This window comes from Meleagris gallopavo, chromosome 4 (assembly GCF_000146605.3).
Source record: "Meleagris gallopavo isolate NT-WF06-2002-E0010 breed Aviagen turkey brand Nicholas breeding stock chromosome 4, Turkey_5.1, whole genome shotgun sequence".
Taxonomy (NCBI): domain Eukaryota; kingdom Metazoa; phylum Chordata; class Aves; order Galliformes; family Phasianidae; genus Meleagris; species Meleagris gallopavo.
The window spans coordinates 68,418,982-68,446,834 of NC_015014.2; the positions used below are offsets into that span (position 1 = coordinate 68,418,982).

Genomic DNA, 27,853 nt, shown 5'->3' on the forward strand with positions numbered 1-27,853 from the left:
CAGGTTAAGAACAATGACAAAAAAAAAACACATTTGGGGGCTCATTTTCTCAGATGTGAAAGCTTCTTTTCATCAGTGGTCCTGTTTCTTTCTTACATACGCTCTGGAAGAAGTCTATGAAAGGGGAGTGATTTTTCCACCAGCTCTTGCATTTGTGAAACCACCCGCTCAGATCTCTGAAGCTCACTGCCCAAAAACCCCCCACTGATGAGATGAGGCATTATCAGATTTTGTTCATAGTTTCCTTTGGTGAAGTGCACAAAGCTGCGTTTCTAAAGGAGGTGCGGAGCCCTGGGCTGCTGCTGCCTGTCCTCTCCTGTGATTGCACACAGCTGAGCTGCAGGTTTTCTCATGGAAAGGGAACCACAGGTGAATGCCCATCACTGAGTTTGTGGATTTTTTTGCCAGAATGGACTTCTGCACACAGAAAGCTTCAAGGTGTTTCTTCACAGCAATTGCATAAAAAATGCATGACATAAAACTCCTAACATTTGCCTGTTCTGTATGCTGAGAGTACAGCCAGTACTATGCATGTGCCTGGTGACGTGGGGACCATCCCTGTGCCCCAGCTACCATGGCCACTGTGCAACAGGAGCGTGGCACTGCCACTCAGGGCTGACTTTTCTCCTTAAAATCAAAAATAAAAGGGTTTTGGGGGGGTGATGAGGTTAGTGCTGTCACGGGCATGGTGGAGCTGAGGAGAGGTGTGCTGGCTGCTGTGTTAAAAGGAGAGGAAAGCCGCCCTATGCTCAGCACCCTGGTGCCACAAGGGCTAAGCATCCATGGCTGGATGGGCTCCTCTGCCTGTTATCAGCTGCTGCTCCACCGGTTGCTTGGCCTTGGGACGGGCTGTGTCTGTCTGCAGCCTAAGCTTCCCCCCCAGCTTTTTGCAGGCCCTTGCTCGCCCTCCAGCTCCTCACCACATTCATAGTCCCTTGTTGACCAAATCCAACCCAAATCAGGGCCACAAGGCACCAGCCTGCAGAGCTGAATGATATATTTACACTTTCTAACATCTTTACGAGGTGTGCCGCCACCTCTCAAAGTATTCCTTACCAAAGTCATCAACCAGCACAGAGTCCAGAGCATCTTTACAGCCTGGCTGCATCCATTTGATACCCCAGTCCCAGTGCAGAGCCAGCTGCTGTGCTCCCAAATTCTTCTTGAGAAAGGCTCAGCACAGTGCAGTATCTGATCCGGTACTCTGCAATGTCCTCCCTGGCTTACATCCCAGCAGGGCTCAGCACCACGCAGGCGATTCTCCATAGCTTTTCCCAGCAGGATTTACTTTCTGTGGACTCGAAGCCACAGTCTCCTCCGCAGTCCTGTGGGGAAATGGTGCCAATCAGCTTTGGGTCCCCCCAGCTGCCCACACACTCCCCACCCCAATCCCAGGCTGTGCCAAGGTACGATGCTTACGATAGAAGCGGCGGATGGTGGGGATCAGGCTCAGCAGGAGCAGCAGGGCAGCGGCAACCAGTGGGACCCAGACCAGGAGGCTGCAGGCACCTGCAATGGGGGTCAGGGTGAGGAGCTGCCCCTTCAGCTCAGCACTGCAGCACTGTCCTACCCAGATGGAGGAGCATGGGGTGAGGAAGGAGGAAAGCAGATCTTGTTCTTGGGAGGGTGAGGCCATGAGCATTACCCCGGAATATCCCTTGAGAATGCACTAAATCAAAAGCATCATGGGGAGCTTAGCTCTGGGTTTTTATAACCTTTTTTGTGTCATTCTTGCTGGTGCAGGGATCCACCTGATGCTGCATCCAGGTGAGCTACATCCCTGGGGAGCACTAGAGCTAAAAGGAAATCCTTCCTGGCCCCTACACCCATGTAGAACCTGGGGCATTGCTTCTGGGGCAAAGCTCCCCATGAGGCAGACAGAGCCAACACGTTCCTGTACCTTTCTTGTTGATGGCTTCGCTTTTGGGTTTGCATCGCATGGGTTTCTTGGTGAATGGGGCCAGCGTGGACATTGAAGGCAGAGGCAAAACATCAACTGTTTAGGAGAGAGGTAGAAGAGTGTTACTGTCACTGAGCACAGCAAGCAGGAGGTGGCTGAAATGGCAGTTTTTAAAACTACACCCAGCACAGAATCACAGAATAATTTGGTGGAAGGGACCTTGCAGCCCATCTGCTTCCAACCCACTGCCATGGACAGGGACACCTCCCACTGGACCAGTGTGCCCAAAGCTCTGTCCAACCCAGCCTTGAGCACCTCCAGGAATGGGGCACCCACAGATTCTCTGGGCAGCCTGTCAGGTTGCACTGTTGCAAACGCTGATGTTAATTACAATTGAGAGCTCTTTGGATCTCTTAATAAACAAAAAAAAAAAACATCTTGAGACCATTTGAGATTGCACGGGTTGGGTGTCAGGAGCATCCTGAGCCCCTCAGTGGTGAGAAAGTCCCTAGTCTTAATAAAAAGCTAAGTGAGCAAACATAGGCAGGATTAAAGCAGAAAAAAAGAAAAAATCCCCAAGCCATGCTTACAGCCAGGCACAGCCTCATCATTTATTTTAAGGCTTTACATCACTGCTTGTTGGTTTACAACCCCAAGCCCCCTATACACAGGAGCACAGGGATTGCAGCAGCACAGGGGGTTTTCAGGGGTCTCTGGGTCTCTTCCGTATTCACGTTACTGCAGTTGTTGCTCAAAACTGCATTATTTTTTCTAATAAAATGATAGATCTAAGGGAACCGAGAGATGATTTGTTTTATCCTGGTTATTGAAGGGAAAAAAAAAACATGTTCAGCAGAGTTGAGTCTTTTCCAGCCACCTGCTGGGGCTTAGTTTTAAATTGGAGTGTCCTTGATGGTGCTGAATTTCAGCCATGTTTTTCATGCCTTGCTTTTGGGACATAGATAGGTGCTTAGTTGATTAAAAAAAAAAACAAAACAGTTCTCCTTTATCTGAAATCAGCTTCTCTTTGAAGCAAAAATCCCAAAGGGAATTTTGAGACAGCACAATGAAAGTGAGATGTGAGGTATGCCTGCAAAAAGCAAGAAGGGGTGTTTTAGAGCCAGCATCTATAGCTGCATCTCAGTTCGGTATGTTGTTTGTCTCCCCAGAAGCCCACCAAGAAATGCATTGTAGCTCTTTGCTGCATTTTCTGACTTATCCCATCTCATTGACCCCAAAGCCCCAACCTTACACCTCCAGACTGGGAAGGCTCATACGCCAACATGCTCCCCCTCATCCCAGCCCACTGCCGCACGGTTTGGAGCCCCAGAAGTGATGCTCACCCACGCTGAGCTGGGTCCCAGTGCCCAGGATGAGCTCGGAGGACTGGATGGTGCAGCAGTAGTAGGTGCCGTTGTCGGAGCCGTGCAGCCGGCTGATGTGCAGCTTGTACAAGGGGTGGGAACTCGTCCCGTGGATGCTGAACTTCTCCTGGCTGATATTTCTGCCATAAGTGGCTTTTCCCAGAGGACTGAAAAATAGCAAGAACTCAAAGTGTTGCCTGCCCTGGTTCCAGCGGTACCAGTAGAGCCCAGTGTGCTCCCTCTTCATCAGGCAGACGATTTCTATGCTGTTGTCTGTTTGGGCTAAAATATGCCCTGGAGTCCGGGATGAAAGTAGATTTGTACAGAAACCTACAAAAAGAAGCAGGAATACAAAGCTGTGTATTTTACCTTCGTTAGAACCATAGGTTGGAAAAGATCTTCAAGATCCCCAAGTCCAACCACTGACCTGACCTACTGGGTCCCACCACTGAACCATGTCCTTTAGTGCCACGTCCACTTGTCTCTTAAATACCAGCCTAACTTCTCCTTCTATGCTAATATCAGACCAGAGCCCCTCTAGCAGAAGCATCAGCCTGTGTTACAAGCTGGACACAGTAATCCTCATGGGTTCCTTCCAACTTTGATGTTCTATGATTCTATCATAGAATCATTTGAGTTGAAAGGGACCGTAAGTGGTCATCTAGTCCAACTTCCCCGCAATGAACAGGGACACCTGCAGCTTCATCAGGTGCTCAGAGCCTGGTCTATGGTTCTGTGATATTCCTTCAGAGGCCTTTTTGGGTTCCCAGCTACTTTTTGGAAAAATAATAATAATTATTATTATTATATCTATTTTGGTAAAACCACATACATCACCCCACAACCACTCATCTAGAGACGGAGCTCAGTGACAGAGAGGAATGGAGGAATGATTTTAAGAATTTTAAGAGTGCTGTATTTTTTGTATTCTCTGTTTTGGAATCCAGAGACTCTTTTGAGCCCCTTCACTCCCTTATTTTATTTGCTAAAACTTTTAGATTATTTCTGTTGTTTTGTAGCTAGAAACCTGAACATCTCCATAGCTGTTGCTGTGGGATATGTTGGTCTCTTCCTAAGACACATCTCTAGAAATGGCAGAAAAAATTTGGAAAGATTGGGAAAATGAATATAAAAATAATGAAATTTCATTTTATTTGACATTTATTTTTGGATGGCTTTTTTTCATAAGAATTTTGTGGTTTGGATAAGGAGAATAACTCAAAGGTAGCAAAAGGATTTGAAAGCTTCAGTTTGGCATTGCATCGCCTTGTTTGGGCTGTGCAGGTACAGTGGAAAAATTATCTCAGGTCTGGGCAGATAGGAGTGGTGTTTGTGTGTGTGAGGAGCGAGCTGGCACGGCCTTGGGGAAGGAAAACAGGAGCTGTAGCAGTGCTTTGTGTTCAGCAAATAATCCTGTGCAGCTGCACGGCTCCTGTGAAAAATAGCCTCAGGAGATAAGGATGCTCTCCCTTCCCCTGCCTGCTTCCCAGGCGAGATTTAGAACCATGCAGAAAGCTGAACAGAGCCCTTTTCCCCCTTTTTATTTGTCTTAAAATTTATGTATTCCTTCAAAACTCCATGGCCACTGTTGCAAACTGCCCCATGCAGCTCCAGCCCTGCAAGCCCATCCGCGCAGCGTGTGCTTGGCCCTGGCTGCCCCATCATGGTGAGGGGTCCGGCTGCAAGCAGGGGGTCAGGTGGGAATGGGGCAGCAGCTCAGGAATGGAGCCATGGGGGGCCAATAGGGTTATCCTTTACCCATGTGGGGCAAACTGGGATTTATTGCAATCTTGTCCAGAGGGAAGCTAGCCAACCCCACCATACTGTGGTGCTTTTCTCCCCAAAGGCACCTTCTTGTATGTCTCTAATTAGTTATTTAATTTTTCCCATCTGGGACTTTTGGTACAACTGCTGGGGTTTTGGGGAGCCTGGGGTGACCTCACCACTGCACTGGGGCAACTCTTATATACACTATATATATGTAGTATAAGTACACTGACTGTACATTCAGTCCATATCCCCTGCAAGCCCCCTGCAATCATGAATCACTAAGGTTCGAAAAGATGTCTAAGATCACCCAGTCCAACCAACCACCTACCACCACCATGCCCACTATCCATGTTCCTGAGTGCCACATCTCTACAGTTCCTGACCACCTCCACGGACAGTGACTCCACTCCTCCCTGGCATTTGTGTTCCAATGCCTCACCACTCTTCCTTGAGAAGAGAAGTGCTCCCTAATACCCAATCCGAGCCTCCGCTGGTACAACTTGAGGCCATTCCCTCTCATTCTATCGCTGTTACCCGGGACTAGCAATTTAAATTGCCCTCATCCAGAGATATCCCTCTTACCTGGGAGCTGCAGGCAGAGCCAGAGCCAGACCCAGAGCCACGGCCTGGCCATGGTGGCCATGTCCAACATGATCCAGCTGTGTGCAGGTGCTGCTGCTGTTGGCTGGTGAGAGGTCCCCACTCTCACAATCAGGTGTCAGGGCGACGGGTTGGGCTTGCTGCTATTTAATGATTTCCTCCTATTTCACCATCTAGCATCTCTTGCTGTTGTAAAATCTGGCCTTTAGGTATCAGAGAGCAGCAAGCTGGCTCGGAGGGCCCTAAATAAAACAACACCCTTTGGCTGTTTTCTGTCGAAATCAATTTGCTCTCAAAATGAGAAGATGTAAGTTCAGGCACTCCGCTGTTTGCTTCAGCAGAAGGCAGCAAAATTAACTGCAGCCACCAGGATTCACTGCGTAGCAAATCGTCCTTGTGCAGGAGGCATTCCGTCCTGAGCCTGGAAAATGCTGAAAGCTCTCCATGAAGCACACGAGAGAAGCATCGCAGAACGCTTTGAAGACGACAACAAGAAACCTCAAACAAATTTAGTGGCTGACAAACCGCAAAAATAAGGAAATTCTTCTCAGGCTCCCCACCTGGCCCTGAGCTTTGACACCAAGTGCCTCATTTGCAGAAATATTGAAGTTATAGGTGAAGGATTTGAAGTAGGAATGGTTTGGGATTTGAACAGCGAAATGCATGGTGTAAAAGTGCAGGGAGTGGTGGGGTGCAGGGGTTGCAAGCCCTCAGTATTTCCATCTTTGGGAAGAAATGTCTTGTGTGCTGTCATTATCTTCTCTCCTTTTGCTGGGGTTCCCTACCGTCTTATCCCCACAGGGTCTCTGGGGGGGCTCTGGGGTTCCCCCTCCCTCCACTCCCAGGCAGCTCACTTGGAGTGACCCTGGACCCCCTGGAGTTGTGAGTTGTCAGATGAATGGGAAAAAAGGATTTTCCATCTCATCTGGTGTAGTTTTTTTTTTACCTTTTCACCAGATTTTTCTATGTTGCTCTAACATGATTCCCCTCCACCCTTCTGTTTAATACAATTTCCTGCTACAACCACCCAGAGCCTTGTGGTGAAGAGTAAAATGTAGAGTCGGCTGAATCATTCCTTAACTCTTTCCTGGCAGGAACAGCCCAAAGGTCATTTCAGTGCTCTCCAGCTTGTTTCATTCCTTTAAGTGCACAGCCCTTCTCACGGGGTGCAGTCATCCATCAGAGCTGTGCTGGCAGCATCTCATTCTCTATGGTTTCTGCACGTTGCTGGTGCCTTTGTTTGGGTGGAGGCCACCAGGGGGGCACTGAGAGGTTTTGGGGTGGTGGGAGATTTAGGATGGCCCCAAAGGAGAGTGACCCCAACTCCAAGCTGCACATAAAGGGAAGACAGAGCACCTGGCCGCAGGCGAGGGGAGCGGAATTGCAACACAGTGACTCAGACAAGGCAGGCAGATTTTAATTGCATTTCAGGGAGTGACGGAGTGCAGTATTCTCATTAAGACTGCAGTGAACTCAAAAGGTTGTACCCCACTGGGGCTGGCTCCCTTCATTAGCACCTGGTCGGATTTCCCCTTTCCAGCGCTCTCATATGAGGACCCATAGAGGCTGTGGGGAACTTTTTTATCAAAGGCCCTCATTTAAGAAATGCAACTGCAAGAGAGCTTTTCCACTGCACATGAGTTGTCCTGCCTGCTGCTATGGCTGGGCCCCCCCTTTTCCACCTCTCTGTCTGCCGACCCCTGCCCATCTTCTGACCTCCTGGCCAGGACCAGAGTGCTCCCAGAGGTGGAGTAAGCACTGTTACAGCCTTGGGCACAGGTCACATTACTGTGGGCTTCAAATGCTGCCAGAAGGTTGGTGACAGTGGCTTGTTGAAGCAGACACTTTGAGTTTTGAGGGTTCCCCGGGCTCTGAGCACCTGGAGCTGTAAGTGTCCCTGTTCATTGCGGGGGGATTGAACTAGATGGCCTTTAAGGGTCCCTTCCAACTCAAATGATTTTATGCTATAGCAGTTTTAGAGATACTTCCCTGTAGCATTTTAACCTACATTTGTCCAATTGAAAGAAAAAAAGAATATTAACAATGTAAAAGCTTAACTCTGGAACAGTTTTGTGGCTTTCTTTTTCTCTTTTTGTTCAAAACAACACGGTTATCCAGGCTGGGTGCTGCTCCCAGTAAACACACCAGAGGTGGGACGCCTGTATCTGGCAGCTTGTCTCCAACAACAACCCCAGTGCCGTGGGAGCGTGCAGGCAGCCAGGTGGTGCTTATCACATCCCAGCTTTGTTTGGGGCTGCTGTCTGGGAAGAGCACAGGGGGGGTGAGCTGAACCCATCTGTTCACACAAACAAGAGGTGTTTGTGACCTTGCCGGGGTACAGCGGCTCCCGTGGGATCCTAATCATGAGCCTTGCTGGTGGCTGGGGCAAGATGGAGGGGAATCTTTGAATTTTCGTGTGTTTATGCTACTTGCCTCATAGTTTCTAGTGGGATTTAAGTCTTTAATATATATGGTGAAAGCCAACCTTCTTGATCCTCTGCCTAGGCTCATCCCTGCCCCATCTCCACAGTCTCCCTGCAAATCTGCTCCTTGCCCATCCCCTCATCTCACCTTCCCAGCACCAATTTCCCAGTCCTTTGCCAGCTTTGTTACGTTTCCAACTCTATTTCACCCCCCTTCCATGGTGTCTTTTTCCAACAAAATGTGTTGCTTTGGGGAACTAGAGCAAAGCATCGGGAAAGAAGAGGTCTGCAGTGAAGAAGCATGGCTCAGCGGGGTCCCCAGCTCTGCTGAAATCCCATTTTGCAGCAGAGCCTTGAGCCAGGCTGCACTGAGCATGCAGAGGCTGGAGAGGGGAACTGCCCACCGGGGATGGTAGGATCCAGGGGGCTGAGCTGCCCTCAGTAGCCACAAATGCGAACATTGGGCATAAAAAACAAGGACAAAGCTGCACCCTCTGTGCTTTCTGGGCTACAGGATTTTTGCAACTGGAGAGTGCTGCTCAGCCTTGAGCCCAATTAAGCACAGCCAGGAATGCAGTTACTGGAGATAGAGGAACATAGGGTGGTGGGGTCCCCAGTGGGTAATCCCCAGGGCTCATGTAGCTTCGTGGGAGCATTTTTGTTTTTTTTTTCTTACTTTTAATTAGTTAGTACTTGGGGGAAGGGTGGGAGAGAAGCAGCACTGAGAATGACAGGAGAATGAGTAATGCCCTTTTCTGTGTAATGGCAGAGGAAAACGAAGTGGGCCGAGTGGTTATGCAGGGCTCTAAGCTGCAGTGTGGTTTGTGGGGTGAAGCCGGGGCTTTGTTTGTTGCTGCAGCTGCAGACCTCCAGCTGCAGTTCAGCTGATGCAGCAGCAGGGCTTAGCCCCACTCCATGCTGTGGGGGAGCAGGTTTTCACCCCAACTGCCCACCGGTGTGCAACACGATGGTTTCCAGCATTGAAATTCTGCAGCGGAAGTTTGGGAGATAAAATGGATGTGAAATATTCATTGTGTAAATTGAGGGGGCAACAAGTGTTACAGGTTCAGATGGTTTGGGGCCCAGGTGTGATGTCCCTCAGGCTGAGGGACTAGCAGAGGGGTGCAGAAGCAAGTGGGCCATGAGGGGAATCTTGGGGTATGGGTGGTCAGGGACAGGCGGCAGTGGCTGCTCCAGATCTCCCTCTTGAGGGCACTTGGTGCAGGCAGAGCTTCTCCAGATGGAGTGGTGACTAATCCAGCCCCCCTAAAAAAAATAATGAGCAGAGCACCTGCTCTGTGGTTATCAGCGCCGGAGAGGATAAGAGAAACCAAATAAACTGTCCTTGGGAAGATAGTGGTGGAGATGCTGCACCTGAGGGAGGGAAAGGCACCGAGGAAGCAAACAGGAGATATCATCCCCAAACAACAGTCTGCCATGACTATAAAGAGCTGTCGGGTCCGAGACCCTGCCAGCACCTTGACCCTAAAGGTGCCGAATCCAGCGGAGCTCTGCAGCATCCATCCCCAGGTCCCCGGGACTCCCAGTGCATCTGGACGAGGATTGGTGAGATCTTATTATCGGGGTCCTCCTCTTTTCCTCCTCTTTGCCCACACCCCGGGTGCCGGCGGGCCGCAGCAGCCGTCTGCTAGGCCTCGGTCCCCCGTCCTCCACTGTCCCTTTGTCCCCCCCGCCCCTTCCCTTGCTGCTGGGTTTGGTGTCCCAGGGAGGTCGTGGGCCTTTTTGGAGGGTTGGTTTGTGTGTCCGTGGGGTTCCGGTGTTATGGTAGTTGTGCTGTGAAACACAGTCGTCTCTCAGCTCGTCACCCCAACTCTCGCTATGATGTCCGATATTGTTAGCAACTGGAAGCTGGAGCAATTTGTGCTCCAGAAGTGTCTCCCTCCAATTTGGTCCCCTGGGGCCTTTCAGGGCCCCGAGGCGTACCAGCAGCTGTGTCAGCAGTGGGAGAGCTGGTCTGAGGAGAACAAAAAGCCCAAACCCACTAACAAGTGCAAAAAGAGAGCGGCCTTGCAGGGTTTGCTGATGGTGGGCAGGGAGTTGTCGAAGTTGCTTAAGGAGGCTCTTGAGAGTGTGCAGACACTGGAGCAGGCCAAGGGTGAGCTCAAAATGCAGGTGGATAACCTGCGGGCAGAGGTTCAGGGTCTGTGTGGGGACTCGCTGAGGAGCGCGGTGGAGATAACCCGGCTGGAGAGTAAGCTGGGCTATGAGAAGTTGAAAACAGAGGAGTTAGAGAAGGAGGTGGGCAAATGGATTGGGGAGACACATGATGCGCAGAGCGCGGTGCGGGCTGTCTTGCAGGACGCCCAGCGGGACCGCGGCACTGGCCCTGATCACAAGGTGTGTCATGCCAAGATCCAAGAGCTGCAGGCCGAGCTGGGGGTGTCGCGGGGCATTGTGGCTGCCATCCAGGGCAAGAGGAGTCGGTTCGGGAACGGCGAGGGGGATGACTGTCTCGATCCACACCCACCCCACTATGACTATGAGGATGATGTGTGGGGGGCCAATGGCCCCACCAGGCCATCCCCATATGCTCCTCTGCGGGAGGAGGTGTGCCAGCTGCAGGGCAACGAAGCAGAGGCTGCTAAAACTAAGAAAAGTCCTTCCGATGAGCCAGTCAGCCATGGCCCACTGCAGGCCATCGATACCAACCGGGCCATGCTTTGGTTCACCCCCGAGCAGCTCAAGACGGTGGGAAAGATGCTGGGGCCGCTGACCAAAGAGACAGCGGTCAACTGGCTGTCCAGGGCCCAGAGGCTGCCCCGGTGCCAGAGCGGCAGTGCGGTCAGTGACCTGATAGACGTGGTGAGGAAGTGCATGAAACCTGATGATTTCGCGGCCCTGCCAGGGGATGTGCAAATGGGCAATGTCCAGGATATCGGGGACGTCCAATCGGCTGTGCTAAAGGTGTTTTTCCCAGAGGTCAACCCCTTGGTGCTCTTCCACCAGGAGAAGCAGAACCCTGAGGAGCGGCCAGATGCCTATGTCAACCGTAAAAAGATGCTCTACCAGATGGCAGGGCTGCCTGGTTCTAAGGAGTCCCCCCTCGATTTTGACAGGCCTGAATTCAAGGAGCCGCTGGTGGTGGGGCTGACCCCCCCTTTGCGGGTGATTGCGGGTGGGGATGCGGCAAGAAAGCCGCTGTCAGAGCTAGAACAGATCTTGACCCAGAATTTTGAGCTACAAAAGCAGGCGTTCCCGGGGTACATGCTGGGGGGGAAAAAGGGGAAACCCTCAGCCATGTCCTTCCAAAACGGGGGGATGAGGAAAATGCAAGGGGACAACCGGAAAGATCCCGATGGCAAGAACAGCTCGGGGAAGGAAAACCAGCAAGGGCTGAGGTTTCAGAAGTCCAACCCTTGGCGGGCTGAGCTGAGGAAGCGCTTGATCAAATATGAGAAGCAGGAGGACATTGATGGCTTGCCAGACGCAGAGCTGTTTAGAAAGCTGGCGCTGCACGAGGCCAAGAAGCACAGCAGCTCCAACCCCATTGACCCGGGGTCTAAGGCTCAGCAATAGGGCTGCCAGGCACCTGCATCGCCCCTTTTTGTGGCACCGATTAAGACCGATTTGTGGGGGCGCCTGATAGTTGATATAACTATTGGAGGAGGGGTGCTTGGACAAGTGATGTTAATTGATACTGGTGCCTCTTATTCAATTCTGAATATGACCCCTGGTGAAACTGGGCTCTTCCAAACACGCGAAATTATTGAAGTAACTGGGCCAAATGGCCAGAAATCCTCAGTGCCATTCACAGAGCCCATACCCTTTGAAATTGGAACTGCCAAGGGGTCAGAAAAATTTGGGAAAATGGAAATGAAAGGAAAGCCAGGAATTTTGGCCATCTCCACCCTTACAAAGATGGGGGTGGTAGTGGACCTGGCAAACCAAACATTGTTACGTTGCCCTCAAAGTGATGTGCCCATCATCCCAGCAAGCCACAGAGTCATGTCAATCAAAGCTCCTGAGCTCCTGATCCACCCTGAATGGGAGCCCCGAGTGAAACGGGTAACGGAGCAGTTCCCACAGGTCTGGGCAAGGAACAAGCTGGACTGCGGGCGGATCGATGCCGTAGTTGTGATAAGAGGGCCAGACCCCCCTCCTCAGCAGCAGCCCCAATACCCAGTTGAGGCTGAGGAGGGCTTATGGGATACAATCAAAACCCTGCTGGACCAGGGGGTGCTGGTGGAGCAGCAGAGCACCAGCAATGCTATGTTGTGGCCCCTGCGGAAAGCTGACAGGAAAACCTGGAGGCTGACAGTCAACTACAGCACCCTCAACCAGGTCACCCCACTGAAGGCATCCACAGTGGCCAAATACCCTGATGTCATGGAAGCCATCTTCCGGGGATCAGAGTGGTTTTCAGTGCTCAGCCTGACCAGCGTGTCCTTCGCCATCCCCCTGCACCCTGAGTCCTGGCACAAATTCGCCTTCACTCTCCAGGGACGGCAGTTCACCTTTACCAGGCTCCCTCCAGGCTTTCACAGCACCCCCGCCATTTGCCACACACATGTGTTGAAGATGTGGGAGAAGCTCAGCCACAAAGAGAGCGTGTTATCCTGTGCTGGTGACATTCTTATCCACACTCGGACCAAGGAGGAGAACCTGAAGGTTCTGGCAGAGGTGCTGGAGGCCATCCAGAAGACAGGGTTCAGGGTCAGCCCAACGAAGGCCCAGCTGTGCTGGAAGGAGGTGTCATATTTAGGGGTGACCCTAAGGGAGGAAGGGCGCTCGCTGGAGAAGCAGCGGGTTGAGTTGATACAGAAATTGTCAGCACCAGCCGATGTTACCACCTTACGGTCCTTTATGGCTCTTGTGAAGTTCTCCCGAGAATTCATTGAGGGCTTTGCAGAGAAGGCCGCCCCACTCTGCAAGCTCCTCAGAAAGGATGCTTTGTGGGAGTGGGGTCCAGAGCAGGATGAGGCAGTTAAAACTCTAAAGGAGAGCGTGGCCCGAGCCCCCATGCTGGTGTGGCCCTGTGGGGATAGACCCTATGTGCTGCAGCTGGCCAGCATGGGGACAGGGCTGAGGGCCACCCTCAGCCAACATCGTGGTGCCCTCCTCCAACCCATTGCCCACGCCTCACGGCTCCTGACGCCAACTGAGCAGCAGTTCACTGCATATGAAAAGGAGGTTTTGGCATTGATCTGGGCCCTGCAGCACTGGGAGTATTTGGTAGGGTCTGCCCCAGTGCTGCTAAGGACATCCCGTGCCCCAGTGAGGTACCTCTTGTCAGGGAAGGGAGGGAACAGACCCATACGCAGTCCCAGGATGGCCAACTGGGTGCTGGCACTGCCCAACAAGGACACCTCCGGGGAGGCTCAAGAGCCCCCACCCAGCACCTATGGGGTGGTCATCAGCAGCGAGAGGGATGGGGAGGAGGTGGGGGAGCCGAAGCCACAGCGGGCACCCCTGTTTGAGAGCAGCATCAGCTTGGTGGATGCCAAGGACAGAGGCTATGTGGTATGGTTTGTAGATGGCTCCAACTACCATGAGAATGGGGTGCCCTACACAGGCTATGCTGCCATCAACCGATGCACTGGGGAGGTGGTCAAAGGGAAGTGCCTGCCGCACTCCATCCAGGCTGCCGAGCTGGTGGCTGTGACAGTTGCCCTTGAGAACACTCCAGCAGACCAGCCGCTGGCCATATTTTCAGACTCGGGCTGGGTGGTGAGGGTGGCATTGGAGTGGCTGCCACTCTGGAGGGAGAGGGACATGCAGTCAGCTGATGGCAAGCCTGTCACCTATGCCAAAAAGCTGCAGTACCTCGCCAAACTGGCAGAGCAAAGGGCGCACCCAGCCCAGATAATTAAGGTCAGGGCCCACAAGAAGGGAACAGAGGAGGCTAAGTGGAACAAAGAGGCAGATGCCAAAGCCAAACAAGGAGCTAAGGAAGGGCAGATGTGGAAGGCCAGTAGGCCCGCTGAGAATGGCCCCTTGTTGGTGGCTGCAGGCAGGAACTGGGAGAATGTGGACTTGCTGGGATTGCAGGCACAAGACCCAAGTGTCCGGGAGCTAGCGCAGGGCAGGGAGTACAAAGGGTGCAAGGTCTGGAAGGATGTCTCGGGTCTGGTCCTGGCACGGAGAGAGGGGGTAGATTTCCCAGTTTGGGTGGTACCTGAACTTGTTCGGACAGAGCTGGTGGCTTTGGCTCATGAGCAGGGGCATTTGGGAATAGATAAGACCTTGGCAAGGCTACAGGGTGCTGGTTGGTGGCCTGAGATGAGAGAGGATGTAGAGAGGTATGTCAACAACTGCCTCACCTGTGCAGCCAACAATCCCGATGCAAAAACAGCGAAAGCCCTCCTGGGCCACCAGAGGATTTCTGGCCCATGGAGCAAGCTACAGATGGAGTTTATTGGTCCTTTGCCCCAAACGGCCCTAGGGAACAAGTACTGCCTGGTGATCAGTGATAACTTCACCAAGTGGGTGGAAGCATTTCCAGCTCGAAACAACACAGCCAACACAACTGCCAAGATCCTGGTAGAGCACATCTTCTCACGGTGGGGCATCCCAAAGGAGGTTGACTCTGATCATGGGCAACGCTTTGTCGGAGAAGTCTCAAAAGGTGTGTGCCAGGTACTGGGCATTAAGCAAAAGCTTCACATCATGGGGCATTTCCACAAGCCTGGCTTGATGGAAGGGCCCAACCAAACACTGAAGATAGCACTGAGGAAGATCATAAACCAACAAAGGAAGGACTGGGATCAGAAACTTCCACTTGTCCTCCTGGCATTACGGGGAGCTGTAGCATCTCACGTACATTCTCCCCCAAAAATGGCTCCTGCAAGAGACCCAAAGATGCTGGAGCACTGGTGTCAGAGAGGGGCACCGCCAGACGAACTGCAGCCCCGCGTGCTGACAGACAGGTGGGTTCAGGACATGCTGAGGACAGTGTCAGATACGTACCACCAACTCGCCTCAGTGCAGGAGGCCAACATCCACAAGATGGATAAGCAGCTAGGAGTGCTGCTGCGCCCCATGGAGTGGAACACAGGGGACCTGGTAACATATCGGGGGGTTAGAGAGAAAAACCAGGAGCTGGGACCTCAGTGGATGGGACCGGTTAGGGTTGTGAACAAGGCCAGCTCCTCCATGTACCAAGTAGAAATCAGAAAGGGGGCGAAAAGACAGGAAAAATGGTTCCATTCTTCACAGTTAAAAGCATGGAAGGGAAATTAACGGGGCTGGAGAGCCCGCTTTGCTTATGTTTTGCAGATGAAGGAAAATGGAAGGTGATTGTGACCAGCGGGAAAGGCGAACTTCGTGGCATCACCATCCCTATGTGTGCTGCAGGGAAAATGCTTTCAAATTTGTGGTTGCAGGATTTGCTTTGATTTCTGGTATGTCTATAGTGCTGAGCATGCAACATGCCCAACCAACTCACCAGCACCTCCAAGAAAAAGTCAGTTCCAACTTAGACACACAACCCAGCAAAAGGGCCACAGCCCAGCACAGGGTCAGGCGGTATGTAAAAATTGGCACAGATTGGCCTTGGTCTCAAGCGCATGTGAAATATTCAGGTAGTATGGGATTAAATTCTAACAGAGGCTTAAATTTGTCAACAGTAGTTATGCATGGGACTGAAGTGTATTTGGAAAATGAGTGGAGCTGGGATAGCACAAGCAGGCTTCCGCAGCTGCTGGGGAAGGTGGGGCAAGAAATTAAAGTAGGATGCAGGGTAATTAATGGTTCCACTCATCAGCAGGCAACTCAAATCTCCGTAACTGAAATAAAAACCAAGAAGAGTCAGAAAAAAAACTGTGCCCTGGAAAAATTGGATTGTTGGTGCAACTTTACATTAGTCCAGCCAGTCTTTGTGGTCTGTCTCTGGGCCCAAAACAGCGTGGGGTTGTCATTTAAATTCAAGATTGTCACCATGATGCATTCACTTGCTGCCCTTAAGGTCCTGAGGTGCCACTTTTTGGCCTGGCGTGCAGCCCAATACGCTGAAGTGGGGAACCAAGTAAAATTAGAAATTAGATACTCTCAAGAAAGTGTAACCGATGCAAAACAAATTAATGGCACCACTGTGACTCTCACTGCTCCTAACCACCGTAAGTGGGTTGTGTCAGTAGATTGCTCCCCTGAGAGCAAAACTCTTAGTAGATTTGGATTAAATGCAGAGACATCATGGTATAGCCAGGATTATGGATACTGTTCACGTCCACTGAAAAACCTCCAAGTGTGGTGTCAAGGAAAGCTGAGTATAGAAATGTCTCCCGAGCTTGGAGGAAAGTGGTTGATAGGAGGCCCCGAAGGATTTCAAAAAGAGTTTCCCATCATTGCTGTCCTGCGTCCCTTTGTTTCCAAAATAGGCCCATACGTAGTCAAGCAAAATCACATCCAAGAGCTGCTGACCAGCCCTGTACGATCACTGAAGAAGGTGGTGCTGTCCCTGTCCACTGCCAATATTTCATCCATCAGACCGCGCTGTGCTCCCTTTCTGTCCACCCTCTACACCGGCTGGCAGGCCTGGCTTCACAGCCGCTCCATGCAAGAGGCCCGTGCCAGGAGAGACCTTCTGGCCACAGCCCTGGGAGGAGGAGGAGCTGGGATGGGAGTGCTCAACAGCATGAACGTTGAGGTCTTGGCCAACAAGTTGGAGGCTGTCACTTCAGGTGTGCAGGGCCTCCTCAACCCCCTGAATTCATCCCTGGTCAGCCTAGGGATGGGTCAGTGGCTTGTGTCTGAGGTGCTGCCTACCTGGGAACACATAAGTGAGAAAGACCACCAGGTGTTGTTGCAAGCACTGGGAATCGAGCAAAATAATGTCTCCCTTGCTCTTAGTTGCATCCAGGCCCAGATGTGGGTGCAGAGTGTCGTTGCAGGTATCCTGAGGGATGGTGACAATGGCATCCTCCCCACCGAGATCCGAAAGATCGTGTGGGACTCAGCCACGGAGAAGGAGCGGCAGCTCCAAGCCTGGTGGAGGCTGGTGAACTTCACCCACGATCAGGTCCTCAACTCAGTCATCGCCTACGTCCTCACCGTGGTGGAAGCCCGCATCGAAAAGGTCTACCCCATCGTGGCTCTGGGGATTAACACAAACGGGTCCGTGGTCTATCCCCTGGACCACCGGATGTGGGCAAGAGTGTCAGACAGAAAATGGCAATCTGTAGATTTGGAAGCCTGCATTTTGGAACGGGGGCTGGGATTCATATGCGAAGATGATGCCCTTAAGGCGAGCGATGTTTGCTTTGATACCAGTGAGGGGGTGTGCCATTTTGAGATCAATCCTGGCAGCAATAACAAAACCGTGTTAGTTTACGTAGGGAAAGGGTGTGTATGCTTTAGAACAGTGTGTAAGTACGTGCAAATTAATGACATCTACAATCAGACCATATTCAATGATTCAAATACGTGTGCTTGCAATGTAGCTATTATTAGAGGCTGTGATTTCGTGTATAAGCCACCAGTTTTTACTAACCAATTGCTAATTAGAAACTATAGCCTTTATCGTAGTATAACCCCAACCCCAATCGGTATGGATTTGTCGCTAGTAAAAGAAATGTTAGAGCATGCAAATTTACAACAGCTTTTAGAAAATGCTAAGGCAGAAGCTAAAAAGATCCTAATAACTGTACATCATGATGGTAATGTTATAAAGCAGGTAGTGGAACGGATTAAGAGGGTGGGAGAGCACCACTGGTGGGAAATTTTCTTTGGCTGGTCCCCAACAGCGACCGGCATCTTCAATGCACTCCTGCATCCTGTTGTAATCATACTGCTAATGCAAATCTGTGTGTGCTTTGCCATGGTTGCTACTTGTTACTGGATAAGGCAGGTGAGGCTCTGCATTGAGAACCAGATGAAAGGACTGGAGCTGGCCAAGCGCCTCCTACCATAGTCAAGGGCAAGACTGGGTTGGCCTCTGTGTTTGCCACCAAGAAGAACCTTTAGCTCCGCTGTTGGCTGCAACCCAGTAGGCGTTGAGCGGTGGGGACACAAGCCATACCAGACCTTGATGTGAGGGGGTTACCTCTGCTGTTACAAGAGGGCCATCCAGGAGCAGAGGGCAGGCCGTGCAGCCACCAGTAGGTGTGAACCACAGAATGGTTGAGGTTGGAAGGGGCCTCTTGAGGTATCTGGCCCAATCTGCCTGTTCAGGCAAGGTTACCTAGAGCAGATTGTCTAGGACTGTGTCCAGCTGGGTTTTGACTGTCCCTACAGTGGAGACTCTACAACTTCTCTGGGCAACCTGTTCCAGTGCTTGATTACCCTCCCAGTAAGAAAGTAAGAGTAACTTCTCTCTGAATATCTCACTCCCAAATGCTAATGACAAAAAGCTGCTTTTGTGTGATTTAAGACTCCTTAAGCAGAGGAGAAGAGGAGGAGAAGAGGTTAGGGAAAGCCAAGGACAGTGCTTCTGGAAGGATACAGAAGGGAATGTAACACCTGAGTGCAGAAAAGCAGAATCAGAAGGTGGCAAAGGTGTTATCAGCCTCAGAGACTTGGAAAGCCGATAGAGGAGCAAAACCAAAGATCGTGTGATCACCTTGGACTTAAAGGAGCTGAATCCACATGGACCTTTGCAGCAACCTTCTCTGGGTTCCCAAGACTCCCAAGACGTCTGGCCAATGGATTGGTGAGGTCTTGTTCTTGGAGCCTGGACATCACTGCTTTGCTTTGCTTAGTTGTGCGTGTAACCAATAAAATCTGTCTGTTAGAGGATGGACTGTCTATTTCATCATTTCCTGTTCACAACCCACCCACATTTATAGCTTTAGGTATCCTGTAGAAGAGAAATTCTGGTAAAAAGAAAAGATGTGCTCTTTTTCTCCTTTTTCCAAACCAAACTCACTCCCTTGCTATTTTTCTGCAGAATACTCACTGAAACACAGGGAATTCTGCGTTGAAGAGTGGGGCTCTGAGTTGACATTACAGCCCATGTACACACACAGTCTCCTCTTTACTCTGCGTGTCCTATCCTGCAAGCTCTATCTCTAAAATGGAAAGGAGCTTTAAAATATGTACAGGGGGGTCTCAAACAACTTTATAACATTGCCAATTTCAAAAAATAAATCAACCGCCTCATTTCCAGCCCATGTGTCCTATCTCATCTGAGAGGTGCTGCTCTCTCTGGGTTGGGATGACACAGACAAAAAGCCCTCTCCACATATTCACATATAACACCTTCTTCAGTCCCAAACTTGCACCAGGAAAGAGCAGAAATGCAAGGATTAGTCCAGAGATTATGGTACAGCCATAGGAAAAGGGCTTCCTACATCTACACCTGTCTTTTCACAATCAGCAGAGTCCCTACGTGGCTCCTGGATGCAGCAGCAGCATCCTTTGCAGCTGCAGAAAGCTGCTGCCCTCTGCATCAATCCAAGGGACAGTTTTCATACCTCCATCCACTGGTGAAACTAACACAAGATGGTGTAATTAAGAACTAAATCACAGGACAATCAAAATGACTTTGTTGTTGCAGCTGCTCTCAGCAGTTTGAGCAGAGGGCAGGAGTCACAGGAACCTGAAAACAATCATAGAATTGAGGTTGAAAAATCCTCTAAGATCACCCACTCCAATCAGCAACCCATCCCCATCATGCTCACTAACCCACATCCCTTAGTGCCACACCTACACATCTCTTGAGCCTCTCCAGGGACAGTGACTCCACCACCCCCCTGGGCATCCTGTGCCAATGCCTCACCATGTTTTCTGATTATTTTTTCCTAACATCATACCTGAACCTCTCCTGAAAGAGAACAGAAAGGCAGGAGATTATTTGGAATTGCACAAGCTAGAAGAAAAAGGAGAAAAAAAATAAACCAACACATTTACAAGTACAGTTCACCTTCTTCCCAGCATCTCTAGAAATAATGCAGTGCTTTATTCAATAGAGAAGCACGGGATTGTTGGAGATAAAGCTGTTCCCTGCACGCCTGTAGTTGCTGCAGTGCTCCATGTACAGCCAACAACAGTGCAGGGGCACAAGTTGTGGCTGCAGCCACCTGGGTATGGGATTGCCCTTTCCATGCCTCAGTTTGTCCAGCATGGTGATGAAGGACCTGGCTGATGGTAATACATGAGCACTGTCTGAAACATAGACACAAGTCAGTCCTGCTGGGGGGCTCCCATTGCTTTATCACAGAAGGGCTTGGGTTGGAAGGAACCTTCATTAAGTTTCAATGCCCTGCCATGGACAGGGCTGCCAACACTAGATCAGAGTGCCCAGGATCCCATTCTGTCAGCAAATATTGCAGTAGTTACAAAGATACATGCTTGCTGACGTTGGCCTACACAGCGACAGCTTACAAAAAAATATTATTAAAATAGAAAAGAAAAAGACCTCCACAGCACACCCACTGATACGCTGTGGAAAAGCATGGCCACAGCACTGTTGTGGTGTCTGTCCTCACTTCCTTCATGCTTGTTCATAAAGCTGACTGATAACCTTAACTCAGTCAGCTGCTAGAGATAGCACGGAACCCCATTATGCTGAATCATAACGAAAGATGACGCAGATACGAGGCGAGGCCGGGTGAGCCTGCACTGCAGAGGCTGAGGTGGACACCAGCTCTCGGGTATGCACTCGTCTCTCTCTCTCTTGCTCACTGACGCTTTTTGCTACACCATATGCAGGGTGGGATGATGAAAGGCTGTGTGTGCCCTGGCACCTGGCAAGCTTGCTGCTGTGCGATGCTCAGCCTGGGCTGGGTGGTGCCACACCTTCACCACAGGCACCGTGCTTGGGTCGGCATGCAGTGAGCGTGGCCTGAGGTCTTGCCCTGCCAAGCTGGAAGGCTTGCAGACTTGAAGGGAGCTTACAAGCAGGAGGGGATTGACTTTTTATGTGGTCTGAGAGTGATAGAAAAAGGGGGAATGGCTTTAAAATCCAAGACGAGAGATTTAGGTTAAATGCTAGGAAGAAGTTCATCACTCAGGGGTTGATGGGGCACTGGCACAGGTTGCCCAGAGAAGCTGTGGGTGCCCCATATCATGAACAGTTGAGGTTCCTCTGTTTATTCAGCCAAAAGCAGAGGAAACTGAGGGGAAAGCTCAGGGCAGCTACAGCTCCTCACAGGGAGCAGGTGGGGTTAGGAAAAGGGTCTGAACCAGAGGGGTGGAACACGGGGCATGGAACAGGCTGTCCAGGGCAGTGGGCACAGCGCTGAGCTGCTGGAGCTCAAGGACTGTTTGAACACTGCTTTCAGATATGGGTTTGTATTTTGAGCAGTCCTGTGTGGAGTTGGACTCCAGGGCCCTTGTGGGTTCCTTCCCACTGGAGTGTTCTGTGACAATGGGGAGGAGTGAAAAGGATCAAATGTGAGGGAATTGCTGATGCACATTCAAACACAATATGCATCAGAGGTAAAAAAGGTGTCTTCCTACAGAGCCCTGAAAATTACATCAGGGTCACCACTGCCATGAGCTATTTGGCCCAGGAATTTCAGGGCATAAGCAGACATTGCTGCTGAAGTCAGCCTAGGTGTTGTCTGAGAAAAGCCAGTGTGAGTTGAAGGCATCCTCCAGAGTCTTTTGGTCTTAGACTTGCATTAAGTTGTAGCAACACCTTTAGTGACCTCTAAGAACTGAACCAAAGAGCCAAATCTTTCAAGACGCTGAGAATTCTGACATCTCTGTAGTGGTCCCACTACACTTCATCCAGGTAGCTGACTTGACCAGACAGATAGAAGTGCACTGTGCAACTGTGAAGTGTTACTGTGGCAACTTGGGAAACACAAAGCATGAGACAGATCAGTGCTGGAGGGGAAGCTGAGCAAGGCAGAACGATTCTTTAAGCACAATAGATGGATTTGAAAAAGGCCAAAGGCAGGGTAGGAAGGAACCAAGCATATGTAAATTCACCACAACTTCTCCATCATGTTCTTAAAGCTTGGACTTAAAGAACAAATATTTTGGAAAAAAAAGCTTCACTATAAAGAAAAGGTATCACATAAATCTATTTCTCACAGTATCCTATTGACAGTGTGTGTGGTTCCGACCAAGGAACTAGAATCTATAAAGCAGATGGTTTGAAAACGCACTAAGCTGTGAGGAAGACAACTGTATTTAAACTCTTAAATATCAAAAGAAGTGTAGTGCAACAGCAGCAGCAGTGTCAGAACACTACTTTGATCAGTTTCACTGTTAATTCTAAGAAATCTTACTTCCTTTCAAAGATTTCTTTTAAATCCCCTCTCCCACCCACAGACACTTTTCAGTTTTCCCCTCAGATCTTAGAGGAAAAAAAGCCACTGTGCATCAATCCTTTCACCTTATCCTTGCTGAAATTTTGGTTTTGTTGCAAACATTGATGCCTCAAGTAGAGAAACAGCTGGGATCTGCACCCACAGGCTCAAGGACTGTAAATGGAGAGCCTGTACTTCTGCCTGGTGTTGCTCTGCAGCTAGCATAGAGTAAAATCTGACTACAATGCAAGTGGTACTCAGCACGCTGAGCAAAGCAGACTGCTTCAGGTGTTCAGGACTTGGGAACCCAAAACATCCATCACTAGTGGAAATAGATATTGATGCCTGAGCAGCAGGGTATGCCAACATGCACATAGCAGCAAACCTGGGTAGGCATTTTCCTGCAGCTCTAAGACGACTGTTTTCTTATTTCAGAAAGTTCAGTAGAAGTTTATGCCTAAACCTTTGCTCTGCTAGAAATAACTGTTGAAATAGCACTTCGTTGCTTCCAGCTGGAAATCAAATTCTCTGCAATAAAAGAAGTTTATTTGGAGATGGGGAAATACTCTTGGTTATATTTCTCGTTCCCTACAGAACGATTCACAGCACTGTACCTACTTCTCTCATTTACTCTTTTTGAGGGACCCATTTTTGCAGTACCCACATTTTTCACCAGTTTAAGTGCACAGTCAGACCTGCTGTAGCCCGCATGGATTACAGAGAGCCCATGGCTCTCATCTCTGCTCAAACAATTCAGCAGGTTAGGTACAGTAAGGGTGTGTCTCAGAGGCCAAGGGTAGGGTTAACTTGCCGGGTGCCCCCCTGAAACCACAGCCCCACTTGGGGCATGCAAAATGAATTCAGCAGTCCTTCCTATTACCTTAAGGCTTCAAATGAGAAGTGAAAGTGACTTCTGGCTTGCTTTACAAGATGTCTTATTGAGTTGTGGTGTTTTTTAAACACATTAGGATCTCAAAAGAAATGTTTTCCCATACTGCTGCAGACATAAAAGGGAAAACAAACTATTAAAAAGTGAGATATTTCAGAAGAACACGTTGGGCTTTCAGGGAGAAACACCTGTACATGCTCTCAAAACTCCAAGGGGTCACCAGATAGATCTGCCGCTGTATCTGTCCATGTGTGACAAAGATCCATGACTCAGTTTGTTTCTCAAATCAGAACAGATAAATTTAATAAGAGATGAACAGAATCAGCTTCCAATGCAGATTCCTCTGCTGCTAAGAAGAGGAAAAAGAAAAGACATTTACAGTAAAGGGCAAATAAAGCCATCAACATATATGCCTAGAATTTTTAAATGTCTAGGCTTGAAAATAATTATCATCAACTAACGTTAAAGGCTAAGAACAAGACAGTGAGGAAACACATAACCAGATGACTTCAGAAAAATGAACATTACTTATCTAAATTCGGGCTGTATTTTTGTATGCTTCTGCTAGATGAGAATTTGCTACGTCCTGTTTGCAGCATTTACATAACAGATTAATCATGTTTCACCAAAATACAGCAAGAGTACTTCTTTCAGGATCTTATTATTATCTTTGATGCCAAGAAAGTTGTAGAGTTACGTTTAGAGTAGCATGTGCATGTGTCCTACATGTAGCTTGTACTTTTTTCCAGGTAGGGCAGCGTGGAGTTCAAATACAGATTTGGAAGCGATCACCGATAGAAATCAACTCCCAAATGATGCTTTTGCTATATTATCAGAGCTGCTAATCTCCTCCTGACTTCCAACACCGCACGTCTTATCTGAAAATCTGAAAAGTAAACTGACACTTATTCCCCTTCAACAGAGCTTTTTCTTTTGTATATGCAGAATATACCACATCATGGCCTTACTTGACCACTCAGATTTATAACTTCATAACCAGAAACCTAAATCCAAGATTGCAACCAACCACAAAACAAATTTATAAGAAATAACACACCAAAAGCCCACACTATATTCTTCTCAAGGCTTTTGAAACAACTTTTTAATGCAAGACTAAAACAAACCAGACAATTCAAGGCTTGAGGGCCTTGGTCTTTACCCCATCCCACACTACAACAAGCCACAACAAAAAGTTTCAGTTGGGCAGAGCTGCTGAAAGCAGCAGCTCAGCACAGGTGCCTCTACAAACAGACTACCCAGTGGTGCAACCTGACAACATAATGGCTTTCAGACCCACATCAAGGCTACGGAAAAGCTTTTCTGCAACCTGAAGGCACTGAGTGTTACTAAATGGTGTCTTGTGACATTGCTTTTAAATACATGAACTGATGTCCTACATATGTTCTACACGCCACAACAATGCAAACCTGTATTATGAAGGAAGGTCTGGTGACACTATTTCAAATGCAAAGCGTTGCTGGTTCTTCAGAGCACTGAGTCACAAATCTAGCTTTATTCTGGGATCAAAAGCCTTCCTCACTCTCCTTTAAAAGCACTCAGTGGAAAGGTTACAGATATGGCTTTGCTGGGAACAATGCAGTGCCCTTACATATCTTAAGCTGCTGACCCTTGGTTTGAGGTATTTTCAAGAAGAGCCTTCATACTTTCAATTTTGCATCACTACAATGACTGTTGTACGGGTAACATAATTAAAAACTGATGCATGCCTATTACCAACCATTTTCAGAAGACAGACTTTTTCTCACTTCCAAGAAAACCCCAACTTTGCTTAAAAAACAACAACAACCACAAATAAACCAACAAAAACCACAACAGCCATGGTATGATACAAAATAGTAAAGGTAATCTGCAAATTGAGCAGGCTCATGAAGCTAATCAAAACCCTCACCAGAACATAAAGTCAGAGTCCTCCCAAAATGCCTCTGTTTTGATCTCTATCTGGGACATCTGTTGATTCTTTACGCGCTTTTTCCTCTGTTTCTTAGCAGTTTTTTTTTTAAGCCTTTCATCTTTATTAGGTCTTGATTTCTTCTCATTTACTAAGTCTACATCAAGTTTAATTCGCTTTTGTTTCTTTCTTTCTTTCTCCAAATCTGCACCTTCACTATCTTCCTTTCTTTTCAGTATTGAGTCTTCTTTCTTACACTTCAACTCTTCACTGATGTATTTTTTTCCCTCAGTATATTCTACCTGAAGGTTCTGTTCTTTACCGTAGGAGATGCTAAACGTTTCAGCGAGCACAAGTTTGCAATACTCTTTAGATTCTACAGCTGACAGACCAAGGCCATCTGTGATGGCAGCCGCCTCAAATGCTTGCCCTTCTATACAGTGTGCTGTGTTATACTGACAGTTTGGTGTATTTTCTTGTGCATGCTCACAAGCTGATGAGCAACTCGGTGATCTCTTTTTCCCAGTATTTGTAGGTGTTTGGGTTTCTGAGAAAAGGCTGGAATGCTGGTCTTGTTCACAGATAAAGGCTGAAGGCTTAGCCTCATCAAGGTTTCCATCTTGAAACACTTCTGCTATTCTCAAATCCATTCTTTCCTCAAGACATGTAGCTTCCTGAGCTTGAAAGGAGTAGTAAGTTTTCTTTGATCTCTTTGTGAGACTGCGAATCTTTGTCGCTCTGCATAAACTGGATAGAAAAATCAGTTATTAATATTGATCAACTTGCTTAGGATCTGTTGAGTTAGTCACGAAGGCAGAGAGACATGCATAATAAAACTAATTCCAGAGCTACAAGAAAGGACCTATTCCAAGTGTGCTGTTCTGTGTATCTACATGAAACCTCTAACACAAGATTCTGTCTGCAAAAATCAGCTGAAGTTACAGGGAATACATTCAGTCACACTACTGCTGTTATACTATATTGCACCTTCACATAAAATATGTCTTCCCAGACACGTCTAATATGAATGAAATTTTGATATTTGGCCCTAACTGAAGAGCAATCTCAAAAAGGTAGTGATAAAATGTGTGCAATTGCCATCCCGCAGTTAAGAAAAGCTACAATCTCTTCTTTAGGCTAAAGGGAAAGGAAGAGCTATCACTTATCCCAAACAACATCTTACAGCAAACATAAAATGCATGATGAACCCTTAAGGTGACAGAGTCTATGGAGACCTGCACTTTCCAGTGCAGAGCCTTATTTGCTGTCAATAGGAATCTTAGAGTTCAGACCATTTCCCAAAAGACTGACTAAGCACAGAAGACACTGTGCCAAAATAGGTGCTACTGTTTCCAAAGAAGCAAATATTTGGGGATAGCAAAGTATGTGAAAAACCCACAACCTCCAAAACCTTTCCTGTGAGCTGCCATTGAAGATGCAAGTGTGGCAACTCCAAGACAGAACATCAGACATAAGCAGGAAATTTAAATGGACAGTCACTCTTAAAGACAGTAAAACTAAACAGAATCAAATGAAAAAAAAAACAACAAAATAATGATAAAAAACAGTAACATGAAGGTCTCTGACAGCACACAACAAGGCAAATGAAGAAGCAAAGTCTTTCATAGTAACTTGAAAGTATATGCTACAGGGTAACAAAAGACTTCCTGACTTACCTGGTCTTGTGCTTTTTTCCTTGCATGTGGGACTGGTACTCAAGTATAGTTGTAAGTACAACATTGCAAACAGGGCATATGTAATGGCCAAGCCCAATCACAGAAAAGAAGGAACCTGTAGGTTAGAAAGACTACAAATGAAGGCAAAATCCAAAGCATATCACAATAACATGTAATATAATGTTCCCCAAACCAGCTCTAGAAGAGATACAAAGACTCTGCTGCAAGGTAACTCAGTTTTACATCCCAACAGTATTTATAAATGGAGCTGTACTGCTGCAGTGCAACCATTCTTTAGATGCAGAGGAAGTGGTCAACACTATGTTATGAATACACCATACAAGGCTTTGACAAATCTAAGTTAAGGTCAGATGAGGAAAATCTTATGCTTTCCAGATTTTCATGTTCTCCTCTCCTACAAGCTGCAAAGCTATGTCACTACAGATTTAAATGTATTAAACAAACAAAACAGCAAATAATGTTTTTCCCCAACACAAACCCAAGAGCTTTACACATTAGCAAAATGCAGCACAGATTCCAATGGACTGTTGCATTGAACAAAATAGATATTTATTTTTTTTTGTCTGGTGGACAAAAAGCTGGACAGGAACCAGCAGTGTGCACTTGCAGCCTGGATGTCCAACAGTACCCTGGGCTACATCAAAAAAGGGATGGCCATTTTAAGGCACCATCTGGAGCTCTGAGTCCAGGCTTAATGGCCCCTGCACAGGAAGCATGTAGAGCTGTTGGAATGTAGCTGATGGAAGGCTTAGAAGTCACAGAGTCATAGAATTGCTCAGGTTGGAAAGGACTTTCAAGATCATCAAGTCCAACCACAACCTAACCATATTACCCTAACTCTAACCTAACTCATATTACCCACTGCATTATATGTGTCACAGAAGAGAATTTTATCCTTCTTGTTGAGATGCATGGAATCCAGGGGCGATTTTTGAAGGACTCTCAAACAGAATTATTTGCCATTTTGTAAGCTATTGAATTATCTCATTTGTTATATCCTTTAATGTCATCATGGTAGATTGATAGAAATAGATTAACATGCCTCTAAGTTATCTTAAAAAAAGAAAAGGCTGTAGGTCCTACTTTCCATTTAAATCTGTTGTTTAATAGCATTCAAGAAGAGTCCTTAATATTAAAGCTAAAAA

At 48.3% G+C, this 27,853-nt stretch overlaps 3 protein-coding genes across 3 annotated transcripts; 1 reads left to right on the forward strand and 2 right to left on the reverse strand.

Annotated features, from left to right (window-relative positions):
- Positions 1-220: 220 nt before the first annotated feature.
- Positions 221-6,502, reverse strand: CD8B (CD8b molecule). The gene is made up of 5 exons (XM_010710592.3): positions 5,617-6,502; positions 3,244-3,594; positions 1,901-1,996; positions 1,420-1,509; positions 221-1,325 (listed from the first exon to the last, which is right to left on the reverse strand). Exons 1-5 carry the CDS (start codon positions 5,684-5,686, stop codon positions 1,285-1,287), a joined length of 648 nt encoding a protein of 215 aa, XP_010708894.1. The 5' UTR covers positions 5,687-6,502; the 3' UTR covers positions 221-1,284.
- A 2,897-nt stretch (positions 6,503-9,399) lies between these two features.
- On the forward strand, positions 9,400-18,749 carry LOC104910896. The gene is made up of 2 exons (XM_010710593.2): positions 9,400-9,623; positions 15,294-18,749. Exon 2 carries the CDS (start codon positions 15,304-15,306, stop codon positions 17,923-17,925), a length of 2,622 nt encoding a protein of 873 aa, XP_010708895.1. The 5' UTR covers positions 9,400-9,623; positions 15,294-15,303; the 3' UTR covers positions 17,926-18,749.
- A 4,609-nt stretch (positions 18,750-23,358) lies between these two features.
- LOC100551049 lies at positions 23,359-26,905 on the reverse strand. The gene is made up of 2 exons (XM_010710594.3): positions 26,688-26,905; positions 23,359-25,758 (listed from the first exon to the last, which is right to left on the reverse strand). Exons 1-2 carry the CDS (start codon positions 26,711-26,713, stop codon positions 25,008-25,010), a joined length of 777 nt encoding a protein of 258 aa, XP_010708896.1. The 5' UTR covers positions 26,714-26,905; the 3' UTR covers positions 23,359-25,007.
- Between the last annotated feature and the right edge of the window lie 948 nt (positions 26,906-27,853).

What these genes read in the sequence shown, in the direction of transcription:
- CD8B (XM_010710592.3), bottom strand. Translation starts at nt 5,686, where the DNA reads ATGTTGGACATGGCCACCATGGCCAGGCCGTGGCTCTGGGTCTGGCTC. An exon ending in GCTCTGCCTGCAGCTCCCAG is followed by an intron (nt 3,595 to 5,616) that starts GTAAGAGGGATA and finishes TTCTTTTTGTAG; the next exon opens with GTTTCTGTACAAATCTACTT. An exon ending in TGGGACCCAGCTCAGCGTGG is followed by an intron (nt 1,997 to 3,243) that starts GTGAGCATCACT and finishes TCTCCTAAACAG; the next exon opens with TTGATGTTTTGCCTCTGCCT.
- LOC104910896 (XM_010710593.2), top strand. Translation starts at nt 15,304, where the DNA reads ATGGAAGGTGATTGTGACCAGCGGGAAAGGCGAACTTCGTGGCATCAC.
- LOC100551049 (XM_010710594.3), bottom strand. Translation starts at nt 26,713, where the DNA reads ATGCAAGGAAAAAAGCACAAGACCAG. An exon ending in GGAAAAAAGCACAAGACCAG is followed by an intron (nt 25,759 to 26,687) that starts GTAAGTCAGGAA and finishes TTTTCTATCCAG; the next exon opens with TTTATGCAGAGCGACAAAGA.